Source organism: Chaetodon trifascialis, chromosome 10, assembly GCF_039877785.1.
Source record: "Chaetodon trifascialis isolate fChaTrf1 chromosome 10, fChaTrf1.hap1, whole genome shotgun sequence".
In the NCBI taxonomy this organism is placed as follows: domain Eukaryota; kingdom Metazoa; phylum Chordata; class Actinopteri; order Chaetodontiformes; family Chaetodontidae; genus Chaetodon; species Chaetodon trifascialis.
In genome coordinates, this window is record NC_092065.1 from 3,274,090 (window position 1) to 3,292,272 (window position 18,183).

The 18,183-nt window shown below is 40.2% G+C and overlaps 1 protein-coding gene across 1 annotated transcript; it reads left to right on the forward strand.

Moving 5' to 3' along the window:
- The first annotated feature begins 9,521 nt into the window (after window positions 1-9,521).
- rerglb (RERG/RAS-like b) lies at window positions 9,522-17,571 on the forward strand. Its single transcript, XM_070972773.1, has 5 exons — window positions 9,522-9,600; window positions 12,271-12,327; window positions 12,863-12,936; window positions 14,508-14,656; window positions 16,930-17,571. The coding sequence occupies exons 1-5, from the start codon at window positions 9,549-9,551 to the stop codon at window positions 17,213-17,215; spliced, it is 618 nt and encodes a 205-aa protein (XP_070828874.1). The 5' UTR covers window positions 9,522-9,548; the 3' UTR covers window positions 17,216-17,571.
- Window positions 17,572-18,183: the final 612 nt, after the last annotated feature.

Consider the following 18,183-nt stretch of genomic DNA (forward strand, 5'->3'; position numbering starts at 1 on the left):
ACTCCTTTGTCTTGTCTGGACAGTGACGGCTCTGCAGGAAGAGAATGTGAGAGTTTCACAAACACGAGACAGCGACTCATCTTCTCTGAATGAAATCATGCAGAGTAAATCATGAAACACTGAGATGAAATGCTTCACGTCAACATGCACTGCATGTCTTGCTTTGACTGGGATTGAATGGGGGGAGTTTTGCTTTGATTCATCCTTCAGACTGCCAGACAGTGAAGTGTGATTCATCACACCAAAGAATCACATTAACACGCAGCGTGTTTTGCTGAGCAGGCAGTTCATCAGTGTGTCAGGAAAGCATCACATACATATGTGAATATCAAAGACCTGCTCAACCACTGGTCGCACAAACTCAACTCTCTCATGTCTCTGGACAACAAGACCTGGTCCACAACCTGCAGTGGAACAAGAACATGGTGCCCATTTGTCTGTGAACCATATGGTGATGCTGTTCGTCCATAGAAGCCCATCTCATGAAGCTCCTGACACACAGTTTGTGTGCTGATGTTGCCTCCAGAGGCATTCACTCTGTAGTGATTGATGCAACTGATAACAGGTGATTTTTACGTGCTTCAGCCCTGCTTGGTGAGTCTGCATGGTTTACCACTTCGTGGTCAAGCTGTTGCTGCTCTTAGGCGCTTCCACTTCACAATAATACAGTACTGCTGAGCAGGGGGGACCTGGTAGGGTCTAGGGCAGCTTTATGATCACTGTGTCTATTTGTCTGGCTCAGTCAGTAAGAGGACTGCTGTGAAGGTTTGAAGTTTAGGATTCAGTCCTCAGGCAGCTTTTTGAAGTCCCACATGCAGAGGAAAGAGTCAAGAGCTCTAAGAGACACAGCGTTGGAGTGTTTGAACAAATATCTCTGGATGTTTAAGGTCTGCTCGGGAGGTTTTGGTGGAGGGTTCAGTCCTTATGAGGCTCAGTGAAGTTTGAAGTCTGACGTCTAAAGAATAGAGTTTGAGTGTCTTGGACTGAATGACTCAAGGAGTAACTTGAGGACTTTTAAGGTTGTGGGGTTCATTCTGGAATGTCTTGATTAGTTTGCAACACCCAGAGGACGACTCAAAACCTCAAGGAACAAAGGTTCAACGGTCTGAAACAAGTGGCAATGTTGAACTGTGGTAACACTATTGCCTCACCGCTAGAAGGTCCTGGGTTCGATTCCCGCCTGGGGTGCCTATCTCGAGGAAAGGGGCCTTTCTGTGTGGAGTTTGCATGTTCTCCCCGTGTTCACCTGGGGTATCCTCCACAAAAAAACCCACTAAAAACATGCAAGAAGATCACCACCTGACCAATGGTGACAAAGATAGTTGGGTCCCCAGGCGCTGCTGTCAGCTGGCAGCCCACCGCTCCTGGTCTGCCGCAGAGGAAGGACTTACCAGGATGGGTCAAATGCGGAGGAACAATTTCACCAAAAAGCACGGCATTGTGCATGTTGTGTTGTTGTTGTTGTGTTCACCGATGCATGGCATGTGCATGTTGTGTGGTGATTAATAAAGCATGTCTTCTTCTTTGTTACAACCCAGCTCGCTAGGGGAAAGGAAGTAACAAAAAAACAACCGAATGTCAGTGGTTGAAATTAGTTATTTATTTAAATCAAAGTGTTTTAAATTGTTTTAGTACACAAAAGGCAAAAGGCCAGGACAAGACAAAGAGCGAGTGGGTGCTTTTCAAACAAATGAAATAATCAAAACCAAAAGAGAACTCTCCAAAAATGAGAGCTTACCTTAACCACACAGAATAGAAGTAAAACCCTCTCAAATGAGGCCTACAGTAAAAGGTGAGAACCAAGAATCAAAATACAACATGAAACAGCACCCCTAAGCCTAATGAGGCTAACAATCAGCATCTCTAGTGTGTGCCAAAAATCAATCCCCTCTCTAACTTAGCTCAATTTGAATCTGGTGACAACAAAAATATCAAGAACACAAGCTCAGACAAAAACTACCTCAGACCATGGAATGCTTTTCTATGTGCGTGAAGGACTGGTCACGCAAGATGCCAGCCGCAGACTGCCAGGCTCAGACGAGTCTTGTAGACTGCAGGAAATAACAGCTCGCAGGGGATTGGGCACCGGCTGGCTCAGAGGAGGAGTCCTGTTTACACACCCCTTCACCTGCAACCATTCACACACATGCCAGGCAAAAGGACACACACATACACACATTAACACCCAAAGAACAGTGACAGCCATAACATTCTTCTTCGATAGCTCAGTATAACAGAAGACCGTTCTGAGGATGTGGGTTCGATCCTTGAGACTCTGAGAATTCTGAAGTCGCAACACTCAAAGTGAAGACTTAAATGTGCTCAGAGAAACAATCTCAGTGTGAAGGGAACATGGTGGGTTTGTTTCTAAGAGGCTAGCTGTGCTGTATCTGGTTCAAATCTGTCTGAACCTGGAGCATCAGTCCCACTGTGGTGGGTAATGGAGGCCGCCATGACCCCTACTGGAGCTTCAGCAGCAGGAGGTTATGGGCATGCCAGTGAAAAAGGTTTGGTAAGACCCTTTTATTGATTACAAACTAACATAAAATATATCTTATATCACAATATATAAAGATTCCCATTTAAACAAGAAACTTTGAATGAGAAACTGAACAAATGTTCTTTCTGGCATGATGGCAGCTGTAGAAACTTTTTCTGTTCCATTGTTTAAACTCAGAGTCAAATTCATAATTTAAAGGAGGACATGTTGCTTTTCTGTCATGTTTTCTTTGGAAATGCCCTTAAATAAACCTCTGCTCAACCTCAACGCTGGCTCGTTGAGCAGACGTGACTGCTTTTGTTTCTCCTGGACTCTGCGGCAGTCCTTGGTGGTCTGCTCCCTGCGCGTTACTGCCGCGAGGTTCTGATTGTGGTTTTCGACTCTTAAACATGATAGTTTTAAACATGAAGGACTTCAGAACATTTTGTTCATCCAAGATTCAGCTAAGCATAATTTGTCAGGCAGGCAACAGCATGAAGCGACTGCCATTTGAGCCAGAAAGCTCATACTTTCATCCATGTTTGCCAAAATGCTCTTCAATGAAACATAATCAAGCTGCACCATGAGTGCTTTTAGTGTGTGAACCCAATAAAAGATTTTCAAATGGACAAAATCTCTTGCAGCCACTGATAAAACCCATTCCATACTGGCTTTAATCTCTGATCTGTGTTTACTTCATGTAAGACCCAAGAGTCGTCAGCCATTGAATGAAGGCGCAGAGAAACATGAGAGGGAGCTTTCATGGGCCGGCAGCCCTGTGGCTAATGTTAGGATAAAATGGGGGAAATTGACCGTGAGATGTGTTCAAAGGGAGGTTTATGCCCCTCTTGTGTCTTTTAAACCCACTTTATTCAGTCTGGTAAACCTCAGTCACATGCCTGCTCTTTTTCTTTTTCCTCTCTTCGCAGTCTTTATCTTTTTTTTCCCTCTTGTAACGTGCAGATGTTTCATTTAAGGACATCAAAAGCCTGCATGCAGCTCCCCTCTCACTGTCTGAAGTTGGGTGAATCACTAATACACACAAAAAGGAGGAAAATACTGACGTGCCTGCAGTGCTCTTCATCTGAGATAAGACCTACATCTAATGTTAAGAACAAACTCAAGTGTATGCATTTGCCACTATTAGGCACTCTCACATTCATCTGCGTTTAAGATTCCTCCAAAAAGCTGCCCGCCAAGATTTGTTGGTACTCTTTGTGTTATTTAGGGTCATTCAGACTCATTTCCTCACAGTCCTGATAAGTTATTGCATTAAAATTCTATTTTCTTGAATTATCTTGTCTGGTGTTTGATGTTTTCTTTGGACAGTGTTGAGAGTAGAGCGGGTACGCACAAACCAAGTTTAAGTTTTATGGCCTCAGCTGATCTTAGCAGGGGTAAGGAAGTTGGCTCAGAGAGGACACATTTAACTTATTTCTGACTGTATCTCAGTGAGATAGCTCTGGGTTATAACATGCAAAGAAGATAACATCGAACATAACTTTTACGTATTTAACTTGAGAATGTTCTCGTGTCAAAGACAGAGATTAGGGTGCTTTCAAAGCCATGAAGCTCCAAACAGACTACCATCCGTCACTTCACTTCAAAATTCAAACTTCTCAGACGCATGTTGAGACATTTCTGGTGCCCAAATTTGGAAATCAAACTTAAGGAAAGAAGAAGAAGAAGAAGAAGAAGAAGAAGAAGAAGAAGAAGAAGAAGAAGAAGAAGAAGAAGAAGAAGAGGGGTTATGGAGGCCAAACACAAGAATGAGAAAAAAGGGTCGGACCCTCGCTGCCTCTGCTCTTCATCCGTCCAGTCTGAGGACAATGGTTCACTAACATGTTCAAGATGTGTGTGTGAAGTTGTGGAGGGAATCAGTGGTTTCAACTCAACCAACAGGCATGGGACAGTAAAAGATGTTCACAAGCTTTTTCCAAACATCAAAGTCAAATTAACTCTGATTTCTTGGAACAATTATGAAGTGAAACCTCTGTCAAAGTGATCGATGGCTGCCAACTCGAGTCACTGGTGCTGTTTTGGCGAGAGTGGCCAAAGATTAAGACCACATTTCTCATAAATCCTGTCATTTCCTGTGACAAAATCAAAGGCTTTCACTGACTTGGTTTTCTTGAAAAAGACAAAAGGGCCTAATTGGGATTTTTCTATGAATTCACTCCATCATCTGCAGCTGATGGATGTCTTGAAAGAATCACACCCTCTGCTGGTCGTGTGGCATAAAGCAATCCAGCATTTCCTCTCAAATTTCAAACTGCAGTAGTGACACACTACAGATTTTCTCAATGTGATTGTTTGTCTCGAAGTTACATGATAATTATTTATTGATTTCGTTCTTTCAGACTGTGTGTCTTTTGTAAAACACTTTGTACCATGTTGTGTTCAGGTGTTTAGTTTTTTTGTTTGCTTGTTTTTATTACATAGACTAACTACATCACTAACCCAAGTCAAGTTGAACTAAACTAAGTCAAGTGCTCAGGTAAGATGCAATAAACTAAACAAAATAAACTAAGCTAAGCTGAAGTTGCTAAACTAATTTATAATCGACTAAACAACTAGATAAGGTTCACACTGAGAATTTTGGTTTATCAATATATTCTGAAAACATCGATAGGTTACTAAGCTAAGTCAAATTAAGCTAAATTAGCTAAGGCTATGGTACAGGAAAAGACTGAAACAGTTAAGTTAACATAAGGTTAAGCTAATGTGCAACCACAGAATGAATCAAAGCTTTACAAATTTACTTTGCTTGTCATTTTTACTTTGGCTTTCTTTAATGAAAAATTTTGGATCGTTTTTTGGATCATTGTTGTTATTTTTACATCACTACCTCAATTTAGCTAGGCTAATTTAAACAAACGGAGCTAAGATAAAACAACTATAAGCTACAGTGAGCTAAACATGCTTCAGTTCACTTTGCCTGATATTTATTTAGTTATCTTTTATACACTGAGCATTTTTTTTAATTATTATTATTTAACATAATGTTACTAAGCAAAATCAAGTTAAATCAAGCTACATCTGAGCTAGATCCTCAGTGCCTTGCCATGTCTCGCTACTGTCAGTGGTGAGAATGTGTGTGTGTGTGTGTGTGTGTGTGTGTGTGTGTGTGTGTGTGTGTGTATGTGTGTGTGTGTGTATGTACATACGGAGGGTGGAAGGGATGGGTTTTCTCTGTTTTTCTATAATGTTTTTAACTGTTGTAAAGCACTTTGTGTTGCATTTTATTATGAATGAAAAGTGCTATATAAATAAAGTTTGATTTGATTTGATACTTGTTACTTCACAAGATGCTTTACAAGTGTTGAACTTCTCTCCATCCTGGCTTGTGAATGACTGAGCCTTTTCTAGGATGCCCCTTTCATACCCAATCATGATGCTATCACCATTCCACAACTTTCAGAATAAGCAGATATTTACAAAAATCAATGAGGCTGATGAGGTCAAACATTAAATATATTGTGTTTGTACAGTTTTCAATGGAGCATATGTTAAAAGGCATTAGCAAACATTCCGTTCATCATCTTCTGATGATTATTGTTGCCAACATCTCTGGAAAAAATATCAGGCTAGCCACTTAACCTAGTGACATTCAGTAACAGGAACCATTTCGTCTTTAAATGGCATCTCTTGCTTGGCGAACAGCCACAAGGAAATCTTCTGTCCAACATAACTTTTCCCATGTCACACTTGGTAGATAATCTAATTTCACAGAATAAACAGAAAGCTTCCAGACAGATTCCTGGTGCACAGACGTTATGTAATGATGTTGCTGATGTGCTATGGTGCCCTTTGATGTTGATTTGTTGAGGTTTTACACATGTGTGAGTGTGTGTGTGTGTGTATGCAGCTGTGAGAATAATGTGTTTCTTGGTGTGTGTAGTTTTGCGGGCACATGACGTCGTCCCACGTGAAAGCCTCTTTACAGCCACGTGTTGATAAGCTCAGGAGAAATGGCCTTTCCCTCCGCCTGATTAAAAGCTGCCATAGATGGCCGGGCCTTCCACTGTGTGCAAGCCTTGGAAGTTAAACACAGGACTTCCTGATTACAGCAGGGAGGTCAATGGAGAAGTTTTGATGATGGCACGCATGAAAGGAAAAGTGGTTTTATTTAAATTTTTGTGTTGTTGGAGCATGGTGGTTTTTCTGATCCAAAGCGCATGCAGATGATTGAGGTCATCAAGCTCAAGTGTTTCAGCATTCATGGCTGATTAAAATTCTTCCTTTACTGGTTTGAGATTAGGCATGATTGAGGATAAGATATTTTCCCAGTATGCAATATTAATCTCTCAACATTCCCCTCCATTCTAACAAGTGAGTCAAATAATTTAAGTGATGTTTTGGTGATTTCAGTCTTCATCTGGCCTCCCAAAACATAAAGTTATATGGTACCAATTATTTTGCCTCATGCAAGCTGATTTGCAGGCTATATGATATCTAAACATCACTGAATGGAAGGAGTATAATTTAGTAAACATTTCAAAAGTCCATCAAGTTTGCAGGCCGTGCATTATGAATGGATTTGGATGCACATGAGGTCAGGCTGTTTCTATTTAATCATTACAGCTTTTGCTTTATGGTATTTAAAGGTCTGACTCCATGATCTTAAAGTCACAGAGAAGAGTGGCCCAAACTCCAAAAAAGGAGTTTTTGAAACATTTCTTCAGTCTCACATTAATTGATTGTTTTCTCGATGCAAAGACATGTGGAATAATGTACTGTGTGTATAATATACTGTTAAAGCCTTGTTTACATATGTGGTGTTTAAAAGGATCTGGATTTGGAAATCCTAAATTTTGGGGTATTTATTCCAACCATTATAATCACAAAGAAACTGTAAATAGACCAAGACAAAACAGTGTTTTTGTGAAATGCTGTTAACATAAAGATAAGTGGAGCCAAGTCATAAATTTAACCCTCTCTATGGTCGACAGTAAAATTCAAGACTTTCTTCTGGAAGAGGGTCACTGACTTTGCACGCAAACAAGTACAAGATCAAATGAAGCCAGTTTGGAAATGGGCCCAAAATGCCCAGAATGAGCATGCAAGAGGATCCGGGGGACAAAAATGTGGTTTTAGTCCAAAGAATATTCTTTTTTTTGGCTGATGTTGGTGTGTGTGTGTGTGTGTGTGTGCAGTTAATCGGAGCTACTGGAGGATGATTTATTGGCTGCATGTGCCACATGTTGTGTGGTGGCTGAAGCTGAAGGAAATGGATTGCTCGTCTGAATCGATTCATTCTGATGTCAAGAGCATGACTGATGCTCTAATCAGTGATTTTATTGCTGCCCTTCTCATGGTTTTGCTTCTCAAAGTCACTCAACTTTGCTTTATTGCTTCGGTCTCTTGAGCTGTGACTTCAGTACATAACTGAAGTCATCAAATTTTATCCCCATCTTATCACTGCATTCTTTTCACTAAAATCCAACAACCAGTTTCAATGAAGTGACTCTCTGTGTAGCCAGAATATTACAAACGCTGGACTCTGAGAGATGTTGCCAGGTCTTGTCACAAAGAGGTCAATAACAACTCCACCACCTGAGGGAATACAAAGGAAGCCAGACCATTTGTGCCAGAAAAAAGAAAAAAATAGATAAAAAGCTCTGAAGATTAAAAATAAAAGAAGTTAAACTTTTTACATATTAAGTTAGTGTAAAGTGCAGGACTTTGACGTCAGAATCCCATGTGTGGTTAGGTTTACATACACAACCCATCCATTACTTCAAGTCACTGTCAACCTTTTCAATATTTAAAACGCTGGTGTGAATGTTTTGCAGACATGTAGATATTTGTCAACTTGTCTGATACTTTAACTAAAAACATTTCCTTATTATCTTGAAAAAAGTCATACAGGCAACATGATGTTTATGTGTGTTTATTTTTCTTACTTTTAAAGTAAAAATTATGAAATATCAAGAGAAACAAGAGGTCCTGGCCATCAGATAGTAAGTCGAAATGTAGATTTTTTTTTTTATATTATCATTATTTATTGTATTAAGTAACAACTATCTCATGACATTTACTTTAAAAGTCACAATATTAACTTATTATCTAAGTACTAGGATGTAGTATCCATAAATCTGTCCAAGTAAATCACACAATTTATTTACTGTTCAAAATTTTGACCTATTATGATTTTGCGTTACAATTTATCCTTTTAATTTTACTGTGTACAGTGTGAAGGATTTTGGTCATATCATGACCATAAAAACCACTATTTTTGGTTGCGAGGTACGGACACTTGATTTGAAGTGCGGCTACTGTAGAAAAAGCAAATGAAGTAAGCCAGTGAATGCTTGAATTTGCTACTTTAGCAATTTTCCAAATACGTCCCTTGAAAAATTTCCTCACTAGGTTGATAAAAAAAACATATCTATTTGCTGTTGCAAATAAGCATCTATATGTAAGTAAATGTAATTTCGAAGGGACATGGTTGCATCACTTTAACTTATATTAGTGTAATTTTGTCCTAAATGTACAATTTGTGTATAAATTCGGACTCATTTCATCATCAGTTAACCCTTTTCCTCTTCCTGATGGGAATGGGCTTCCATAACAGTACACTTCGATGACACGAATGTCTGTAGATGGCAGCCGCACAGTTACAGTGCCAGAGTTGAAACAGCACAATAGGTTTAGTCAACCATGACCTCCCACTGACCTCTGTGTAAGAGGGGGAAAAGACAGAAAAGAGAGATATATAGTCACAAGAGAGGAATGAAAGAAGGAAAACAGATGGACTGAGAGGAAAGAAAGAGGGGCGAGAGAGTTATGTTGGATGCAGGAGAGACAGAAAACAGAGAAAGGATAGATGTGACAGAGTAAAGGAGCACTTGGCACACAGACACACAGAGAGAGAAGAGGAGGGCGCTTGTCCCCCCCTCCCTCCTCCTCTCCATTGGGTTTTAAAAAGTGAAACAGCCCTTTGAAGAGCAAGAGAGGGGGGCAGTCCTGTACTCCAATCCAGGGTGGACTGTAAGGAGCACTTAGTGTGCCGACGCAAACCCAGATACCAGACACAACACAACTGAGGACCTGACAGAGCACAGGCATGAACGACATCAAGCTGGCCCTGCTGGGGAGTCAGGGAGCTGGGAAATCAGGTGAGTGGATGGACGTGATTTTTAGCGCAAACAGAGAGAGAAAAAACACTAAGTCAGCATGTCTGTATGTGTATAAAAGCTCTGTTTGCTGCCTTCTTTTTGTTCCAACAGTTGTGGAAATCAGTGCAGTGTTTTTCAAATGATGATGGTTTCTGGTGCACAATATATCACAGATCCAGGCATGGAAAGCTTCTTTATATCCATCCATCCATTTTCTATGCCACTTATCCCTTTCGGGGTCCCGAGCTTCTTTATATGCTATATTAAACCACTATACAACAGGTAGTATACAAGTGTAGCAGACAACAGAAAAGAAGCCTCTGTGTCGATTAAATAACTTTCAGATGGGACAGATTGGAGATTAAGGCTGCAACTAATGATGTATGATGATGTATTTTCTCCATTAATCAGTTAATGGTTTGGTCAACAAAGCATTGCAAAATTGAGAAAAATGTCAAGGTGACATGCTAGTTTATATTATTTTGCCTACCCAGAAGTCCAAATATATCAAATTTACAGCAACATAAATGAGAGAAAAGCAGCATTTAGAATGTTTGCTAGAAAATTTGTTTATTGTTTCATTGATTATTTATGAATGGTGGCAGATTAACTTTGTACAATTTGACTAATCGATTAATTGTGTTTGCCTGTTTGGTTTTCCCTCCAGACACTCAAATTAAACTTAAGGTGGTTAAATCTGTGCTTACAGTATAACCTCACTCTTTGTTTTGACGAAATAACACACTCTATTCTGAGGTTGTGAGTTAAAAAAAATATAAAATGTGATTAATAAGACATTAATTTGGTCTGTACATGTTTGCAAAAATCCTACATTTTGGTGGAGTTAGTCTTATTGGGGGCTTCACCAACAGACAGTGACTGTATGTTGAATTGCAGATGTAAATAGAAGGTAAAGCAGCACAGGTTCAGTGTCTTATTGTCTTAACAACATTGAGGACGCTGAACCAAACGTGAGCTGGACTAGTTGATGTGCAGATGAGTTGGGGATAGCCTCCTGCTCACTACAACACACCCAAACACACCCAGCTCTGTTTGCTAACAATGTCCCACATTATATATTTGTTTATTTTCCTATTTAAATCAGGCTAACCATCTTAAAGCAAAGATAGATGATCTGGAGAGACTCATAATGATGATGAGCTGCTTGAAGCCAGTTGGTACCTTTTGCTAACTGGCTAACTGTAACTGTAGCTGTTAGCTAACTAGCAAATAAGCATGAAATGTTCATTCATGAACTTGAAAACAGTTGTTAGCCAAAAAAAGTCCTTAATTGAAACAAGCTCCACTTCTAACCACTTTTTTTCCAGGGTATTCAACCACATCTTTTGGTAAAAACTTCTGTTTTACCCAGACCTCTTAGTAAGCTAACGTAGCTAGTTGGTTGTTGCAAACTTTAACAGTAGTTTCACTGGGCTTTGGTTTCATATTACATGAACAAACAAACAATACGTTTATTGGCTCCATTCGTTGAAATTTTATGAAAATAATGAGATTATTTTGGCCTCCAGAGGGTCCCTGCATTTAAACTTTGTTAAATTAAAACTCATCTGTCAGAGCCGATTTCAAGCATGGAGAAAGGAAAACACAGCATACTGAGGTCTGGTCAGTCTGAGTCAGTGCACTATACTTTCAGGGAGCTAAGATTCTCCACCACTGGTTTTGTGTATCTTGTAATTAGCCAGATGAGGTTTTTTACTCTGGCTTTGCTGTATTACGCTGACAGTTGGTGCCACTCAGGCCTGCTCTTTGTTTACATACGGGATATGTGAAAGAGATCTGTAGCAGCTGAACCGCCTCCAAAGATTCCACAAGCTTATTTTCCAATGCGTTCAACAGTTTATGTGACCATATCTTAAGTTTGCACGGTCTAACACTTTCCAGGTTTTATTCAGTGAAAAATGTTGGCAAAGTGCGGCAAGTTGTCGGACCCATGTTGCTGCTTGGGGTCTTGTTGCATTTATCAGTGTTCAGTCTCTGTGGTGCTGCTTAAGAGTGGCTCTGTGTTGTGTCCAGGGTCCATAAAACAATGGGATGTCTCCATTTGAGCTGCCTGGCAGTGAAGCAGAGCTGTTACTGTGAAGATGTTGTAGCATCTGGTGGCTGCATGAGGGCATTTAATATGTTTTTCTGCTCTTTCCCTCTTCTTGTTGCTATGCAGCATGTGTCTCATTCTCTTGTTGTTTTGCTGTCTGAATAAATCAATATTAATGTGAAGAAAATAATTGCTATTGTGTCTAAAAGTCCTATAAGGTGAATTTTCTTGCATATTAATGTGTCCCTGTAGCATAGAACCCCTTCAGAGGCCTTTGACCACCAGAAGCAGCAGGCTTCAGAGTACTTCGGTCCTTAATTGAAACTGATTGTGTGGTCTGTTTTATGTGTAGCTCTCAGTCTGGAGGCAAAGCAGAAGGGGAAATATAACCATTCAGCTCGCCAAATATGCACGCAGGCTTCCAGAAAAGCCGTGGAACCTCTTTCATGCAAAGCTACGGTTTCACCGCTCCAGTCCTGGAGACTGTTGGCACCGTGTTTCGCCTGCCCGAGTGAATGAGGGTCATTTCCCCCCCTGCTGCTGCCACCTGTGAGGGATGAGAGCTTAATGATGCCGTGATTCGTTTCGTTGTTTTTCATTTCGTCTGTTTCCTCCAGCTGTCCTTGTGCGGTTCCTGACCAGGCGCTTCATTGGTGAATATGCCTCGAATGCCAGTAAGTGTTTCCAGATTTGATGATGATGATTGTGGCTTGATTTGGATTTGTTTTTGGACCTGGAGAGCAGTTTATCTTCAAACATTGTGGATGTTGCCGTTTAGTCACTTAGTGGTGCACACATTTCCCCTGAGCATCCACAAGATTAACATTCAGGAGACCTGCAGCATAATTCAAAATGATTACAGATGTAGAAAGATTAAAACAGTGAATTCCAGATTCTACTGCACATCTAGTTCATAGTTTCTCATATTTAAACTCTGTTTTTCTCTCCACCAACTCTTGAGGGCAATATTCAACTCTTTAGCTGCTAAATGCTCCACTTTGATAATGGTAGGAATGAACAAAACAATGAGCTGAAAGATGCTAAAAAGCTCTGCAGAGCTGAGGGAACCTGCAGCAACACCTAAAGGAAACAACAAACAAACCTTAAAGATGACAGGTAAAAAAAAAAATCACAGAGTGCAAAACACACCATCTACCCATCAATATTTGAATCAATTGATTGGTTTCTCACTGTTTCTAATCCTTACAGATTCCCTCTACCACAAAAGGCTGTCGATCGATGGCAGGCAGCTGAACCTGGAAGTTTTTGACCCTTGCTCTCAGGTAAAACACATCACCAACACATCTAACGTTGTAATGTATTTTCCAGAACTTTTTAGTAGAAAAGCAGAGCTGCATAACTTCCTGTTTTCAGTTCTTTGGTTTCCTCTTACATTTCATCAGTCAGACTGGAAATCTACTCATTGTGTTTTTTGCCTTGCACTTGACGCATGGATGACCCTGAGAGGGGATAAGTTAGCCAAATGAATAATGCATTACATCTCTTCAAGAGAATACACTGAAAGCCACCCATGTGAAAGTTCATATTCTAGCATTTTGTTTGACTTATGATAATCATCACTTACATGCCAGACCTCAGTCAATAGTTATTTCACCTCTGGCAATATCACTGTTGTGCTAAAAATGCCAATAAAATTATCTGTGTTGGGAGAAAACCAGCTGTCTCCAAGATGTCAAGGGCCAAGAGAAGCTTTAGCATTATTTCTAAACCAACCCATTCAGGTCAAAAGAGTTCTTAAAGCCCAAGTATGGGAGAATTTTTGATGCAATCCTTCAGCTGAGGTGAAAAGATAATAATTTCTTGTTTTGGAGCTGCAAGCGTTACACAGAACAACAGCAAACACTGTCTGGTTTTCACTCTGCTGGGAAAGCAGCACACATGCCCTTGAATGAACCATGGTCAGGTACTTACCTTTGGCCGGCACGTGTACGATCTGCTCAGCACTTAAAGTTGGGAATCTAAAGGGTTTATGAGAGTATCCTGAGGCGATGTGTGCCAACGGCTGTCTCTTTGAAGAAAAGAGCCATATAACCTGCTTACTTCTCTTTCAACGTGACCAAAGACCTGAGAGGCCTTTTACTACAGGGTTAGTATTTTATTGGAATACTCCTTGGCTCAGCAGAACAAGAGCCGGTCCTTGTCTTTGTCGGTTAAACAGACTGTAACACCACCCTTTCATAAGAAACTCTGAGTCGATGTCCTGCCCTTCTGACCTGGACCGCATAAAGAAGCTATGGAGTCAATAAAGAGAGCAGGATAAATGAGTTTTTACAGTGCTGAGGCATTGCTGGTCGAGGGCTCAGACATGTCCTCGGGCCCCTTGTCCTTCCTACACTGTTTATTTCTCCTCAAGGTCACCTCTGCCGAGTCCTATCCTCACTCTGCACGTGACTGCACACTAGTGTTGTTCAGGGTAAAAAGAACAGCAGTAAAAATAGCTCTGGAATAAGTGGGACAACAGTAATGCACATGTATTGCATATAGAAAAAGGGGTAATGAGTTCTGGGAGAAATTCTAGCTTGAATAGCATTTTAATGTCATTTATAGCAGCTAAAAACAGTCTGTTATTTTCTATATTCAGACAATTTACCACCGAAAAAGTGTTAAACTTTCATCCATTTTTCAAGGTTTGTTTGTTGTCAGATTAATTCATGATAAAGTCCTGTTTAGCTGTTTGATTATATGCTAATTTGAGAACAAAAAAATACTTTCGCTATGGGTACCAGGGGTGTAAAATCACAGTGAAATGAAAAGTCAGTAATTAATATCGACTAACCTGAATTTAATCTGCTCCGTATGATGCCAAAATTAAAGCATGTCTTGACCTTGGCAGAGCTCAGGGGCCAGGTGCATACTGGAGGAGCCAGTGGACTGGGCAGATGGCTTTGTGGTGGTGTACAACATCAGCGACCGCACTTCTTTCATCAATGCCAAGAACATCCTGCGGCAGATTCGGGAGGCGCGCATGGACAACTGCAAAGGGTCAGAAGCACAACGAGGCTGTTTCAGTGAACAGAAGCTGAGCAGCTGCTGGACTGTTGTTTCAAACTATGTCCACAGAGCCTGAGCTGGAGAGGTTATGTGAATCGTGTCATATACTGAAGCAAATATTTTCTCCAATTTTTGACTTAGGTGTCATATGAGGCTCAGTGCATTAAGATTTGGGTTGAAATGTGTAAAAACTAAAGGTGTTTTAAAGCTCAATTGAGGATATTGACTGAAAGCAATCTGACAAACAAATCTTTGCTGTTGTGCATGAGTGAAAACCTTATGTAACTGAAAATGCAGACCAGCAGCCAATAGAAACAGCATGGATATGAGTTCTATTCTCAGTTTACTGACCGTGGTGGAGGAGGTTCTCAGCCTCTTTACTGAAGTAAAAACATTAATACTACACTGTAAAAACACTCTGTTAGAAATAGAAGTCCTGCGTGGAAAAGGTTACTGAAGTAAGAGTATGCAAGTATAATCAGGAAAATGAATTTAAAGTATTAAAAGCACAGAAAAATGACTCCCGTTACTATTATTACTATATTATACATATATTAGATTATTCTTGTTCTTATTGGTACAGTAATAGCAGTTTTCTGTCAATCAACTAATTGATTAATCAACAAATCTTTTCAGTTGTACTTGTATACACTGTTAGGCAGTTTAAGTCAAAAATCAAAAGTCAAAGTCAACTTTATTGTACATTTTGTGATATGTATAAATACCAGGGTACAAAAATACTGAAAAATACTAAAAAATATATATGTCTGTGCTTCTTGGGGGCTTGGTACCCAATCTATATTATTCGGAGATGCAGATGTCATCCCTGCACTGACCTGTTGTCCTGGCTCCCCCTTGCCGTAGCATCTTTGTACCATGGATGAGGCACATTGTACCTCATCAATCTCCAATTACGACAGATATTAGAGCACTGGGTCACAAGTTGCTTTGCAGTCTTCATGGATTTCATGGAGTTTTGGTCCCCCAACACCTAACGTGGACCTTGTTGGACCGGGCGACGTCTTTATCTGTTATTGTTGCTCTCATCTGAGGTGTAGGCATCTAACTGCAAAGGGTCTTGCCTAAGGACCCACCTGGATATGCTGTCCTGAGCGAGATTCGAACCCCGCCCTCCCGTGTGGCAGTCAGTAGCATATATATCTATATATACACACACATACTTATATTACAAATAAAGTGGGTCCATAGTGCAAGAACAAAACATCATAAATGCTTAGTAAAAAGTAAAACAATATTTCCTTTTGAAATGTAGAGGGGTAGAAGTAGAAAGTGCCATAACAACAAAAATACTCAAGTGAAGTACAAGTACCTCAAATGTGTATGTAAGTACTTGAGTAAATGTACTTAGTTACATTCCTGAATTCTGTGTTTCTCATCATACAGTAATGCTTCAGCTGCAGTTAAAACATTCAAATCCTCAAAAGTAAAACATCAAAACATGTTTTTTTGGCATGAAATGCTCAGTTATTTTTTGAACGTGCTGTAAAAACGATGGGAAAACAGAGCAAAGTGGAGTGCTGCTTTCCTGCCTCTGAAGCTGAACAGGGATCCTCAGGAATGCTGCGAGTCCTGCCTGATCCTGACAAATGCAAACTGATAAATGATTCACGATGATGTGCAAAGGGTTCACTGCAAACCAACAGGCATCCAGTAAATTCAGTGTGATGGAAAGAATCCATCAGGCTCCCCATCAGCTGCCAAAGCATCCTTATAATGTGCAGGGAAGAGATTTATTCAGCCAGCAATACGCATGAATGTAGATCATTGATCGGTAATTCTTAATGGAGACGAGGACTGTGGACATCTGTGTTTGTGTGGGTGTAAATCAAACGTAGTGGCTTGGATCTGTTTTTGAATGCAGTATATTAACTATTTTAAGATTATGATTTAAAAGGTTAAGATAAACTTTATTTTCACAGAAACAGTCAACAGGAAATACAAACAGATGCACAATATAAATAAACAGTGATGGAAAGAACTCATTACACCCAAGTACTGCACATTCATGCAATTTTGAGCACTTTTATTTTCTGCTACTTTATATTCTGAGAGAAATATTGTACTTTTTACTTCACTTAATTTATTTGATAAACTTTTCAGATTCATATTAGTGATACAAGATATAATTAACAAATTACAAATAAATTATGCTATATTAAAGCAATCCAATAGTATATATATTTGTTAAAATATTTTATTGGCTCCACATCCTCAAATCTCACCAGTCCACGGCTCTGTTTCAGGGAGACGGAGGTTCCTGTGTGTCTGGTGGGTAACAAGCAGGACCTGTGTCACGCCCGCCAGGTGTGTGAGGACGAGGGCCGCTGCCTGGCTCAAGAGAACCACTGCCACTTCCAGGAGGTCTCAGCGGCCGAGAGCTACCAGGACATCGCCAACCTCTTCACCCAACTCATCCGGCAAGTGATGGAGCATCTCAAGTACAGAGCTGACAGACGGCGCTACAGCGGCTCCAAGTCTATGGCCAAGCTCATCAACAATGTGTTTGGCAAAAGGAGGAAGTCAGTGTGACGGCCCCAGTGAAGGCTGAAAGTACAAGTTTCAGTATCAATACTGCATATCTTATATCAAAAATGCTTTACTATAGGGCATGAACACAAATATTCTCTGAAATATTCCCTTTAAAAGCCCTGCAAACCCACACAGGATGTTTAACTTAATCTTATAATCCTGGCGATTATGTGAGGTCATTAAAGCGTAAATTGTCCCACCCAGGTGTCACAAAGCTGTGAGGGAAATGTCAATCAAGTGCAGTCTAAAGTGGCTCACACTGTCCAAAAAAACAAGCCAAATCTCTCAAATTCACTGTTTATTTTTTATATGTTATAGCAGAACTTTGCATAAATGTGCCATAAAACTGAAATTTTGGACTAAAATCAGCAGATATCTCCCCATCAAAGACCACATAATCAGGAATCGGTTCACCCAGTGTCACCTTCCACGACCTGGCATGTTTTGCTACAGACAGTCTATTACAGCAGATCTTCTGCAGCTACTTTCTAATCATGGCCTCTGTCTGGTGTATCGCTACAGTTTTGTATATGGAACCTGACTGGGAGGCTTTGATTGGCTGTAATCAGCTTCTCCTTCACTGTTCACTCATCAGACATAACTGCTTATCACAACATGGAGGAGTGCAAGACTGATAAGCTGTTGATTGGCTTGTGACAGTGAAAATGTTCAGCTTTCCTCCCCGATGGTTTCCCCTGAAAGTCCTGAATCAAAGCATTCACATTGTGAGCTCAGGGTCGCTGATGGTCCCTGCTGTTTGCTGTGACTTTACATATCTTGTTATAATGTCTTTCTGCATTGTGATGAGGGGAACGTGTCTTCAGTTCAGCGTTGTGCTGCCTGCTGCTCTGCAGGATTTAGAATGCTTTAGGTGAGGGAAAAAGCCAGTTTTAATGCATTTTACTGACACTTAAATGAACATTACTATATATATTTTAATACTTTTTCATAGTACTTTTTGGAAGCCA

Coding starts and splice junctions, on each gene's coding strand:
- rerglb (XM_070972773.1), top strand. CDS start 9,549: ATGAACGACATCAAGCTGGCCCTGCTGGGGAGTCAGGGAGCTGGGAAA. Junction 9,601..12,270: donor TCAGGGAGCTGGGAAATCAG/GTGAGTGGATGG, acceptor TGTTTCCTCCAG/CTGTCCTTGTGCGGTTCCTG. Junction 12,937..14,507: donor TTTTTGACCCTTGCTCTCAG/GTAAAACACATC, acceptor TGACCTTGGCAG/AGCTCAGGGGCCAGGTGCAT.